General features: G+C 42.8%; 1 protein-coding gene across 4 annotated transcripts in view; it reads right to left on the bottom strand.

The window, feature by feature from the left end:
• CDC42BPA (CDC42 binding protein kinase alpha) overlaps nt 1–11,940 on the bottom strand; it is a 181,351-nt gene that overhangs the window by 5,670 nt on the left and 163,741 nt on the right. For 3 of the 4 annotated variants that reach the window (XM_059467384.1, XM_059467382.1, XM_059467383.1), the window contains 2 exons: nt 1,512–1,629; nt 277–434 (listed from right to left, as the gene is read on the bottom strand). In XM_059467384.1, the coding sequence (XP_059323367.1) occupies nt 277–434; nt 1,512–1,629 (276 nt within the window). Of the gene's footprint in view, nt 1–276; nt 435–1,511; nt 1,630–6,799; nt 9,056–11,940 lie in introns of those variants that run through there. The other variant, XM_059467385.1, reaches the window with a different exon arrangement.

The raw sequence follows: 11,940 nt of genomic DNA, 5'->3' as shown, positions 1-11,940 counted from the left end.
CAGGCTTTTTCTCTATTGGGCCTGTGTTTCGGGGAGCCTTGCTACCCACATATCTCCAGCTAAGGAATGTGCAGAAAAGCAGAGAGCTTTTTCTGCATCCTAAATACCAGCATCAGAGCTGACACTTTGACCACAGCCTTTTGTAGCTTGAAATACAGGAAATCCATCTCTCCACTGTCAACGACTCCCAAGCTTGTAGCCAACCCCATGAGAGGACTGAAGTGCCTCACCTTTACCCACACCTGCAAGGTTTCTCCTCCTGCTGCAGCCACTCACCTCTCGCTCGTAGTCCCTTGTGGGAGCATCACTGCCCTGGTCCAGCCCCCCTGAGGACAGGGAGCCATCCGAGGGCGATGCCATGGGCTGGCGCTTTGCTCCATAGCTCCCTCCCGAGAATTCCCTGCGCAAAGCGCTGCCGTTCTGCGCCGACGATCCTGCAACAGAGAATCAAACTGAGCTACAGACAGAGTCACAGAATAATGAGGTTGGAACTCTGAGATCAAGTCCAACCTATGCCCTAACACCTCAACTAGACCACAGCACCAAGTGCCACGTCCAGTCTTTTTTATCTTTGCAATAGAGGCAAGAGAGGCATCAAGAGCTACACACAGCTCAGCAACAAAATTCATAACGATGAAGTGTCACAGACATATTTCATGAAAAATACTTTTGCTAGGATTTTTTCTCCTGAGAAACTGAGAGGTCTCAGGAACAAAATGTAAACAATAATTACCTGCTGCTGTGGAATGCAAAAGGTGCATCTTTGATTGGTCTCATGTGGTTGTTTCTAATTAATGGCCAATCACAGTCCAGCTGTCTCAGACTCTCTGGTCAGTCACAAGATTTTATTATCATTTCTTTCTATTCCTTTCAAGCCTTCTGATGAAATTCTTTCTTCTATTCTTTAATATAGTTTTACTATATAATTTTCTTTTAAATAATATATATACATCATCAAATAATAAATCAGCCTTCTGAAACATGGAGTCAAGACTCTCATCTCTTCCCTTGTCCTGGGACCCCTGCGAACACCACCATAATGGAGCTTGTGAACAACTTGTCACTGATTTAAAACACTTGAGCAGGAGCAAAACAGTCCCAGGGCTAAGAATGCAATTTGAATTCTAACATCAATTAAAATACTTGACAAATTACAAATGTACGACTCTCAAAAGCACTACCTGCTTATTCACGTGCTCCTTTGAAAGCAAGACTAAAATGCCCTGCTAGCCTTGGCAGCAACACAGTCAGGCATCACTTGGCAAAATCCTCATCCAGCGTGGACAGAATCACAGAATTTCTAGGTTGGAAGAGACCTTTAAGATCATTGAGTCCAACCCATGTTCTAACACCTCAACTAGATCATGGCACCAAGTGCCACATCCAGTCTTTTTTTAAACACATGGAGGGGTGGTGACTCCACCACCTCCCTGGGTAGATGAAGCAACTGCAGGCATCCCTTTCCCTGGGCTGTGCCCAGCCCCCAGAAGCAGAGAGCTGTGTTTGCTTACGTGCTGCCAAGCCGCTGCTGGCGCTCATGGAGCGTCCCGGCTCCGTGCGGGCTTTGGTGATCGACGGGATGCTGACGGAGCCGCTGAACACCGTCCGGCTCTCCTGGGGCCGCAGGTTCTGAAACGCACACACACACACCACGGTCACTTATCCACTGCTGCCTCAACCCTGCTGTTCTGCCCCAAAACACGGGAAAGCCCCGACCTTACCAGAGCTGAGTATCTGGGCAGCAAGTCAGCAAAAATTGCAAAATAATATTCTGCAGTTTAGTGCAGAGACTGGCAGCACACGCAACGCGGCAGTCAAGTGCTGAATTACATGGACATATGCAGGCAACTGAAAGAATACACGGAATAATTCCAGAATTTCCCTGAAAGGATGGCTTGCAAGCCTAATTAAGCTGCTGTTGGTATATTCAAGTCACACTGCATAAGGCCTTCTTTCTGAACACAAGCTTCCAAGGATCTCATTACAATTTCTCTTTGATGCCATTGTCTGTGCCGTGATTGTATAAGTTGATACAATATCCAGGTTAATCCCTAATGCTTGCAGAGTTATTAATAAATAGTGGATCACTCTGTATAGGAATTACTTAAGAAATTCCAAAGGTGCTAACAGCATCCCTCCAAACCTACACTAGTTGAGCCAAAGTAAGAAGCAGTCTCCTGTTTCCAGCCTGCACAAAGAGGAGGACCAGAGTACATGCCACTGTTTTTCTACATATTTTAATTATTGCTCCTGTTTTGAATCCTGAGCGTTCCAGTGTGATTTTTCTAAACTAATCAGTTACTGGACTGAAGCGATCCTTTACTGAGGAGATAAACCACAACCTCCCTACTTGGCTATGGCAGTTCCCCAAACATAAGCTGTCTTTAAAAGAAGGTGAAAGAGTACTTTGAAGTGAGTTCTGGGAGATTTTATTTCTGCTTCTGTTAACCTACAGCTGACCTTAGGGGAGGAAGACCTCTCAGATTATTTAGCCCCTCTCTCTGTGCATGAGCTGGCTTCCCTGCCCATTTGTGTCATTTCAGCCCTTGCTAAATATGAGACCACATCAATAGAGTGTGATTATTAAGCCAGTACCATTAAGTTAAGCTAATATTAACTATTAAGCCAATACCATTAACTGGGACTAGGTTCAGGGAACCTTCATAGATGCACAATGTGAAAGAAATGCAGGTAGCTCTAAGAATCACTTCCTTCACCCTCTACAGCGCCCCCTCTGCAATAACTGTTTGTTTCTTCCTATTTAAATTTAGTTATTTCCCCATCCTCACACTGAGAAGTAGCCATATATAAAACAATAGTTGCAAGTGCAATGCTTCTTTAAACTAGGATGTTAATGAAAATTTCAGATCAGAACAAAGATTCTATCCCACAAGGATATTCTCAGAGAACCTTGGTACTACCCATGTCTCTATTTGTATTTTTAAATGGGTAATTAAATTGAAGTTTTGTAAGAAACAGATTTTATACAGGTCAGACCTCATCAGATAAATTTTACCAACCTGCTGCCAAATCCAGTCTTACAATGATCCTTGGAATCATTGCTCTGACAGGCCCCTTTGATCTTACAGGCAACCCTCGGCTTTCCATTCTCCCAGGGTGCCAGATATGGCTGATTTTAATGTGCAGCAAATAAGAATTAAAATCTCTCATCTGCTCCCAGATCTCTCACAAACACCAGCAAAAGAGAATCAGAGACCTTCCCAATGAAAAAGCCCTTTTTACTTCTCCCTTCTTCCACTGCTGCACCATGAGGATTTATACCTAAAGGCTTGAAACAGTCTCTTAAATTATTTGAGGGATACTATTGTTGTCTCTTGCTTAGCTTCTCCCTTTCTTTTTTGTTTTTTAACATCAATAACCAACCTGCTTTGTAGTACAAAATACTGAGCTGCTGCATTTTCCCCACGTGACAAACTGAGATGCAGAGTTTGAGCATCCTGGCTGTACCTAAACCATGGAGGCTCATTCCCCTGGCCATACACAAAGAACTGAGGGGCTGAGGGATGAGTTACTGCTGTGTTTTGACAAAGAAAGGAAAGCCAAGTGCAGCACTGGCTTTTAGCACATGTGCACTGGGGTTAGTACACTGGGGCTGCAAGCCTGGAATAAACCTACAGAGGTTCGTCTTGCAAAGAGAACAATTCTGTTTAATGATAAGGTGATTAACCTCCTTCACAGTGACTGAGCTGGCAACATACAGGCACCAGGGGAAGGAGGGAATGACTGGGTGCACAAAAAAGACTCATTTGTTTTAACACTGTGCTCTAAAGATGATTATTCTTCGTGCCCTCAGTTTGCAACGTCCATGTAATTCCTTGTAGGAAATCTCTCCACAAAGCAAATCTTTCATCGTTCTTTGTTCTAAAAATAAAATAAGCACATGCCAGGGCCGCTGGCATTTTGGACCAAACCTCCTGGAAGTGGTGTGCACATGATGCAGGAAGGAAGGGGGTTCAAAGGAAAATGAACGGCGGTTATTAGCGGTAGTTATAAAGCAGCACAACACAGCAGGTTAAAAACACAGAAAACAAAAGGAAACCTGAGCTTGCTTTAGAGAGACAAAAACCCCTCATTTCGAGCAACAATTCAAATCCTAGCAGGAAAATTCATCCCCACTGCTGGACTAAATGGAGAAAGATGAAGGAAGTTGGGGAAAAGCAGCAGCGGAGAAGCTGCTGCTGAGCACAGTGAATCGCTGTGAAACAGGGTGAGAGATTATTTGGGTGCATCCCATTCCAGCTGGAGAGTGGAGCTGTGGGTGCAATCAGTGCCAGGGTTACAGAGCCTCTGCTCCTGCTCCAGCTCCCTGGGCACCTTCTCCAGCACTGGGATGAGGGGCAGGCTCTGACTGGACAGGTTCAGCACCCACAGTGACTGCTTCTGTTCCTCTGTCCATTGTGCTGCTTGGTCTTGTTTTGGGGTTTGTTTTTGTTCTGAAGTAGTGCTCTCTGCTCATCAGACTATAAAACTCAGCTTTCAACTCTCCTATGAAATAACATGACAGACTCTACTTTAACAAGTCATTTTTCAACTCCCCTATGGATTCCACACTATCCTGGTTCCAATATCCAATCCTACCTGGGACCACGGCACCCTTCTTACACTAACATCTCCAAACACAAAGGGAGGATGGACATACATGAAACCAAACTCACAGCCTGGCTTTCCATACAGCTTCCAGCACCTCTATCCTCATGCCCCAAATCAGACAAACACCTTTCCTCACACAAGACTAAACCTCTAGTTCTCTAAGGAGCTAACAAGGCAGGATATCTTGACACTCCAGGTTGCCCCTTCACTTTTCTTTCCCCTCCAGTTTATGCTAGGAGGCTGCAACATTAGGATGAAGGATGCTCCTAAAGAAAAAATTGAGTTATTGTCTGAAACACGAGGGGTCATTTCTTACTGATCCCAGGGAGACTACTCACATGAGAAAGGGAAGGTAGAGGGAGGGTCACAGTCCGGTGACACATCACTGCATGTTAAACACAGACAACTTTATAGCACAGTTGGATTAAAACAACCCTGTCACAACCAGAACTGAAATACAGCTTCAGTGACCCTATAATGACCCTCTAGGAGAGAAACAGATTTCAATTCAACTCAACAGCATTTTTTTTTGCATTTCAACAGAGCATTCCTCTCGTGTGATAATGCCTGTGACAACTGGGACTCACAGCAGTGACACATGACCATGCATGTAACCAGTCAAAGCTCAGCTGTGCAAATTGGTTTTGGAGCCATAAGGAGAAGATTTATTTTCCTCCTGCATTTTTAAATTCAGTCCAGTGTTGGATGCAGGTATGTTTCCAAAACCTTCCCAGTGACAGGGCTCCAGCAGGGCAGCCCAGAGGCACTGAAGCAGCCTGGCAGTGAAGCCTTGCCAGAAACCAAGAGCAATGTTCCCATGACAGCAATGGGCATGGCCTGGACCCACACAAATCCTGAGCAAACAACAGCATCACACACATCCACCTACAGCTTACTGCTGATTTATCTGTCCCAGGCAGAGCTGCAGGCCCCAGCATGGTGCAGAGCTGTGATGCACTGCAGGTACCTGTGTGCCTGCTTCACTCTGGTTTGCATTTCTACAGGACACAGCACACCCCAGGCAGGCAGACCTGGATGCACAATGCAAGGAAAAAAGGGAAGACCACTTCCATCCTTCCAATCTACACTGGAATTGGAAGGATACCTAAAGAACAGCATCCTACCTTAGTTTCTTCCTAAAACTACCAGGGTTAAGAGGATCTACATCAGCAAGTTGTCACTATCTTTAATTTTTATCCTGTTTATACATGTTCTAATTTAACTTATTTACCTTAACCTAGAAACTGCTTGAAGTACTAGTTGTGTCTGTCCCTTTCCATCTGTGTCCAGTACAGTGCACAAATTCTCACATTCCACATGAATTCATCATAAACAAACAGCCTGAAAGCTTGGTCCAACACAGACAGATCCAGAACCTCTTCCTAATTCACCCTGGTATGCAGCCCTGTGACTGCTGGAGCATGAACACTGGGGAACAGAGAACTTCTCATTCAAAATTCCCACATCCTTCCTGCTGATTAAAAATTTCATTCTCATAGCAAAAAGTTCACCCCAAACTTTTCTTTTTTTTTTTTTCCTAGGGCCATGAAGTGTCTGTTTCTTGTCAGAGCTGTGGGAAGACCCCAGCTGATTGCAGAAAGCAAATTGTCTGGGACAAAAGGAAATGGAGGGGTGAAGGAACAGCTTACAAGGGGTTTTCTCCCACGTTAATAGCCAGGCAAAAGGAAAACCACACAGTGTTAGTAGAGTGAACACCTGACTCAGCCATCCATACCCTCAGAGTGACAAAGTCTGGAGTACCGAGGACAGAGCGTGGAGGCGGGGAAAATGCAGGGTGTATGGAATCGTAAGAGAGGAATTTTTCAGCTGAATTAACAGTCATGTGGTAGATGTGCTCAAAGTTGCTCGGAGAGGAGATCAGACGGGAGTGATGATGAGGGAATTGATAAGGGGAACGCTGCTATCAAAGACAACAGAGAGAGAAAGCAATGAAGGATGGTTGTACAGGTTACACCGGCACCAGCAGTTCCACAAGAGCAGCGAGACACGGAGCAGGGACAGCAGACAGCAAACCCTGCTGGCTGTCAGCACACAGGGGCTGACACTGCCACCCCCAGTCCTCTGAGCACCTTCCTGACACACAGTCTGATGGGCTGCTGCCCTTGCTGTTGGCTAAAACATTAGAAACAAATAAAACTTTTAACTCATTGGGAATCGATTCTAATATTTATTATTTTTTGATATTTCAAAGAGCACCACAGTTGTAAAAGGTGCTTTACAGACAGTTGAGAAGCATCAGTTCCCTGCCTTGAGGAGCTTACAATCTAAAATAGACACAACACAAACAAAGGAAGGTGAACACAGGTGAGGTGGTGTGGGGAGAAGAAAAGATGAGCATACACAGCAGTTAGAGACTGTTAAGAGATTTCCTTCTGTTATTCATGCAATTTAGTGATTCCATTAAAATCATCACCCGTACAACAAACACAGAGTATTTCCAACAGTGGGAGGAACAGTGTTTTGACAGGGTGGGGACACAGGCTGTGTGGCAAGGTGAAGGGGTTAGTGTCAGACCACTGGGACAAGTCTCTCTGCTGACAGGTGACCAAGGCCGTGTCCTGTTCTGTGGCACTCACATTCTCTGAACAGAGAGACATAATTCTCTCTCACAGGAATTTTCCTGGAGAAGCACAGAGAGAAGAAAACTATTCTTATCTCTACTTGCTGCTCCTACTGTTTTTGCACACGTGGAATGTGTTAGGGAGATTGTTTAGCTGAAGTGATTTGTCAATTGGATTCTGCTGAGGATTGTTTTGATTCCTTGGCCAAATGGCTCAAAACTGCATCCTGGCTGCCTCAGACAGTCACAAGTTTTCTTTAGCATGTATAGTGGTATAGTATCTCTTTAATACAGTATAGTATAATGTGATACAATATAGTTTTAATAAAGCAATTGTTCAGCTTTCTGAATCAATGGAGTCAGATGCCAATCATTCCCAGAGTTGGGGTCACCCTGTTTTTACTACACTGCTCCACACTGGCTCAACGCTGACAGTGCCAAGGGGAGCCAGCACTGCCATCCCTGCAGAGGATCAGCCCTCCCTCAGCACATGTAGTGTGAAAACATTGGGAAATTCAAATGTTTGTAACAGGTCAGCTGAGCAGTGTGCTCCCACAGTGTGATGTAAAGGAGGAGAGGGGAGAAATAACCCTGCAAACTGAACGGGAACAGTTTCTAATTAATCTCTATGGAATGTGCTGACACGAGTGCTTGTATAATTGAAAGTCATCTAAATCCAGATTTAATGGAAGAGATTTTCAAGGCTTGGTTTCCCCCCCTGTGCCATCTGTACATGCTCAGTCAGCCTGCAGTGGGCTGGTTTCCTATGGACACCAGTAAATCAGAACACCTTTTCTCCTTTCTAACTTCTAAGTTCCTCTTCCCCTCATCCAACTGATTTCATCTCCTTAAAACAGGTATTTCTGAGTAATATTAGAAATGTTAGGACTTAAAATATAAAATATGGTAAAAATATAGCTTACCCCTCCACTAAACCTAAGGCACTACTTTTTGTATGTGGAACGTATTAAAGTCTGGAAGAACATTAAGTCACATCCCAATACATATTATATCAAACATTATTGTTACTGTTCTCTTCATTTCAGCTGGTAAAATCCAACTTTGTTTTTTTAAAACACATGGTTATTATGAGGCTTTGCCTGTTAACCAAAACATCAATTACCACATTATGGCATATAAGACATAATATACATTAAATTGTTCTTAGTAAATTTAGCAGCATCTAAATATCAGTACAAGAAGCCACCATTCCAAAATGGTCCAGGACAGCAGACTTTGCTGAGTTCTCTGCAGAGAACTGGTAGCAAAGCCAGCTACATTCCTAAAAGCCAATAAGGGAGATATGGCAGTGTCTAAAACCACAAGCTAAAAAGCAGAGGGTAGGCCAGCTGCAGATCATGAAAATATTTAGCCAGCATTCACGAATGTGAGAAAGCCACGATATGGCAACGTTTTAAAAATGATACTCCATGGAACTTTCTCCATAGACTCCACCATTAGATGCATGCATGGGGTTCCCATTTTCTTTAAAGAATACCAAATATAGATAAGTATTCATTTACTTTAAAAGTTTCTCAATTGAAACAAGCAAAGCTTCACACATCATCTAGAATGGAAGTAGAATGGCTCATGTATAATGAGGTCAAACTGAAGCATAATGTTCAAATATAATGGCAGTCAAGACCAGCTTTTGTATATAAAAATACTTAAGCATGCAGAATATGAAAGCAAAAGCAATCCTGTACATCTGATGTACACAGAGAGGAGGTCTGTGCTGCAGTAAGTGCAGTTGCAGATTTCAGATCTTCACTACAAAGGAGCATCCACGATAAAGTGGCTTCAGGGGACAAGAGGGCAGAAGGGAGGCCAGACTGTACGGCCAGGTTAATTGGTGACAGGCTGCTAGGGAAGAAAAACATGTAAACAAATAAGTTTGGGGATACACTAACAGGAACCATTCCAAATTGTACAAAACAAGACAATGACCCAGATCTACAGCAATAAAACACAAATATGTACTGATTACTGCTCTGCTAATAGGAAACAACAGCTTCTGGTTTCTGGTGTGTTGCAGCCCACAAATTTGTGTGCCAAAGCCAGACCAAAAGGGCTCACCATGAAGAAAAGTATGCAGATTTACAGTTGCCTGAAACTCCCTAAATCTGATCTCCCTCTGAGCCCTGGCCATGGTTCTGCCCAAACACCAGGGCTCTACTGAAGTCAAGGGTGTCTGTTCATGGAAAGAACAATGTGGGACTAGACCAAGAGACTGCAACTTCCACCAACACACCAGAGTGTCTGGTGCACACCAAGAAAACTGGAAGACACTGGAAAACAACACTCAGAGAAAACATCTTTCTCCCCCATGTGGCTGCACCAGCAAGGGCAAACAAACAGGTAAATATGTTGTACACAAACAGGCACCTGATTCAACACAACAAACAGTGCAAAAGGGTTTGAACACTCCCTTTATTCCAGTTACAACACAAATTAAACTCTCTACAGCTGGTCTTTTAAAAGACACCATTAAACCAGCGGTGGGCAGAGAGCAAGCAGGCTCTGCACCCACCAGGCCAGGCTCAGAGCAGCACAAGGGCAGGGCCCCTGCTGCCCACAGACACAGCCCAGGCATCCATCAAGGGCCATCACTACCAATCCGAACTCTGCTTCTCTCAGTTCTTGGCACTTCCCCTAAAAAAGGCAGTGGGGCTGAAGTGGTTAGTTTGTTTTTTTTTTTTTTTTTTTTTTTTTTTTTTTTTTTTTTTTCTGATTCACATTGCATCTATGAAGTGAATATGTGCATATTAATGAATAAATATAAATACATACATATACCTAAAACTGTCATTTGCTTTATAAAGTTCACCCATGTGTGCTAGATAAAAGCTGGGCTGAGCTGGCTATTTAGCTTGTGACAATCTCATTGAACACAGAGATTAAAATATCTATTCTCTATTAAAACCTATTTCTACCTAAGGACCCTTTTGCCCATACAGCACTATACTGACTTCTGTGAAAGCTCAATGCTGGGTGAAACATTTCTATTGGAAGATCCAGCCAAATGTGAAGGTGCTCAAATAAAGCAGAAGAAACTGCAAATGAAAAGTCCCACTCCACTTTTTCACGCACTTTCTGCATTCCAGTACCCCATAAAAAAAGAAGCTGTACCACCTAAAATAGCTGGAGGAAGAGAATTTGAGAAGAGTGAGTATTAGCCTTGCACTGTTTGCTACCCCCAGCCTCAGCCCCAAAAATGTATTTTACCATTCACTTCCACAAACAAGAACAGGCATTCCCAAAGTAAAGTGCTGCAAACTTTGCCAAAGTTTGTTAAAAATAAATACTTTCTCTTCTTGTCTTCCTTTACAACCATACTAATCTATTAAAAACTACAAAGGAGATGTTCCAGTTGCAAAATCAGGATACACACTTAGCAGCACACAAACCCTCCCACTTGTTCACCTTTTGGGAATAAGGTATGAAACTGGTGAAATAATTCCATGTCCTGGAAAAGGAACCACCATACAGATGAAGTGTACACAGGGTTGGATGATTATTCTTTACCTTGTGTACTGATTCTCCAAGAAACATCCTTATTTTCCATGCCCTCTTCTCATTCTAAATTCCCTTCCAGTAAAACATTAGGCTCTATACATAACCTCAAATGCCCACACAACTCCTTTCCTTCTATTTCTGTGCCTGAGAAACAAAGTTCTTAGTCTGGAATGGATTAAATGGAAACTCAGTCCAGGCAAATACCTTACAGGAAGCTGTTGGAAAAGAAAAAGCTGCCTGGACTGAAGTTGCTCTTGACAGAACATTTATTTCCTAATTTCAAGTTACATTTTCAAATTCACACACTTTCAAGTCCCATGCTTGATGCAATTCTGTACCAATTAAGTTAAGAATACAAATACAGCATGACATTGCAAGGAACTGATGGAAAAATACAAAACAAATTTGCTTTGTCTTGCAGCAACATCTCCCAGCATTAAGACTGATACTTACTTGCAAAAAGGAGGTTTTAATAATAACAACTTTTAAAAAAGAAGCTGCAGCAGTGGAACAAGTGCAGGAATCAACTGTACATTGTACACATTTTCTAATTCTTCTCATAATTTTAAAGTGTGGGAAGTGACTCATGAATTATTTTTAAAGCATCATATTGATTGGCAATAGCACAGTACCAGTCCTAACTTGAAACAGGACCTGTGAGCTAACACCAGGCAAGTGCAATTAGAAAGGGTTCAAAGCTGAAAGCCATGGAGAGATGACATTGTGGAAGAAATGATGTAAAAAATCCACCTCTATAGACAGAATAATTCTTTGTTTTACACTTGTCAGATGTGGGGCTTGATTAAGAGTCCTTGCAGCTCTTGAGTGCCATGAACTTTCAATTACTGATGGTGTGACAAAGGATGACTTCTGCTCTACCTACAGAGGTAGCAGATTATTCTCTCTGCTTGAGAAGAGCCACAAATATTTTAAAGAACTTACCAGAGATGGAGAAATGAAGAAAGGCTCTGATCTACATCCTGCTCTGAAGCAAATGATCATTCTCTGTCTAACATTAGACACATGCAATCTTGTATCCAGGTAAGAGAAACATACCTGCCAACATCTCTTGGATTTGTCATGTGTTTTCTAGAAACAGCTCCTTCATTATGTGTTCATTTATAAAAATGATAATTTATAAAAATACACACAATACAGTACTGTCTTTTTCTCATTACACCAAACATATTTCTTATTGAGAGGTTTCTTAGACTGTGTCTAATACGAGCTTT

This window comes from Ammospiza nelsoni, chromosome 3 (assembly GCF_027579445.1).
Source record: "Ammospiza nelsoni isolate bAmmNel1 chromosome 3, bAmmNel1.pri, whole genome shotgun sequence".
NCBI lineage: Eukaryota > Metazoa > Chordata > Aves > Passeriformes > Passerellidae > Ammospiza > Ammospiza nelsoni.
This window is presented reverse-complemented; position numbering and strand designations above follow the sequence as displayed.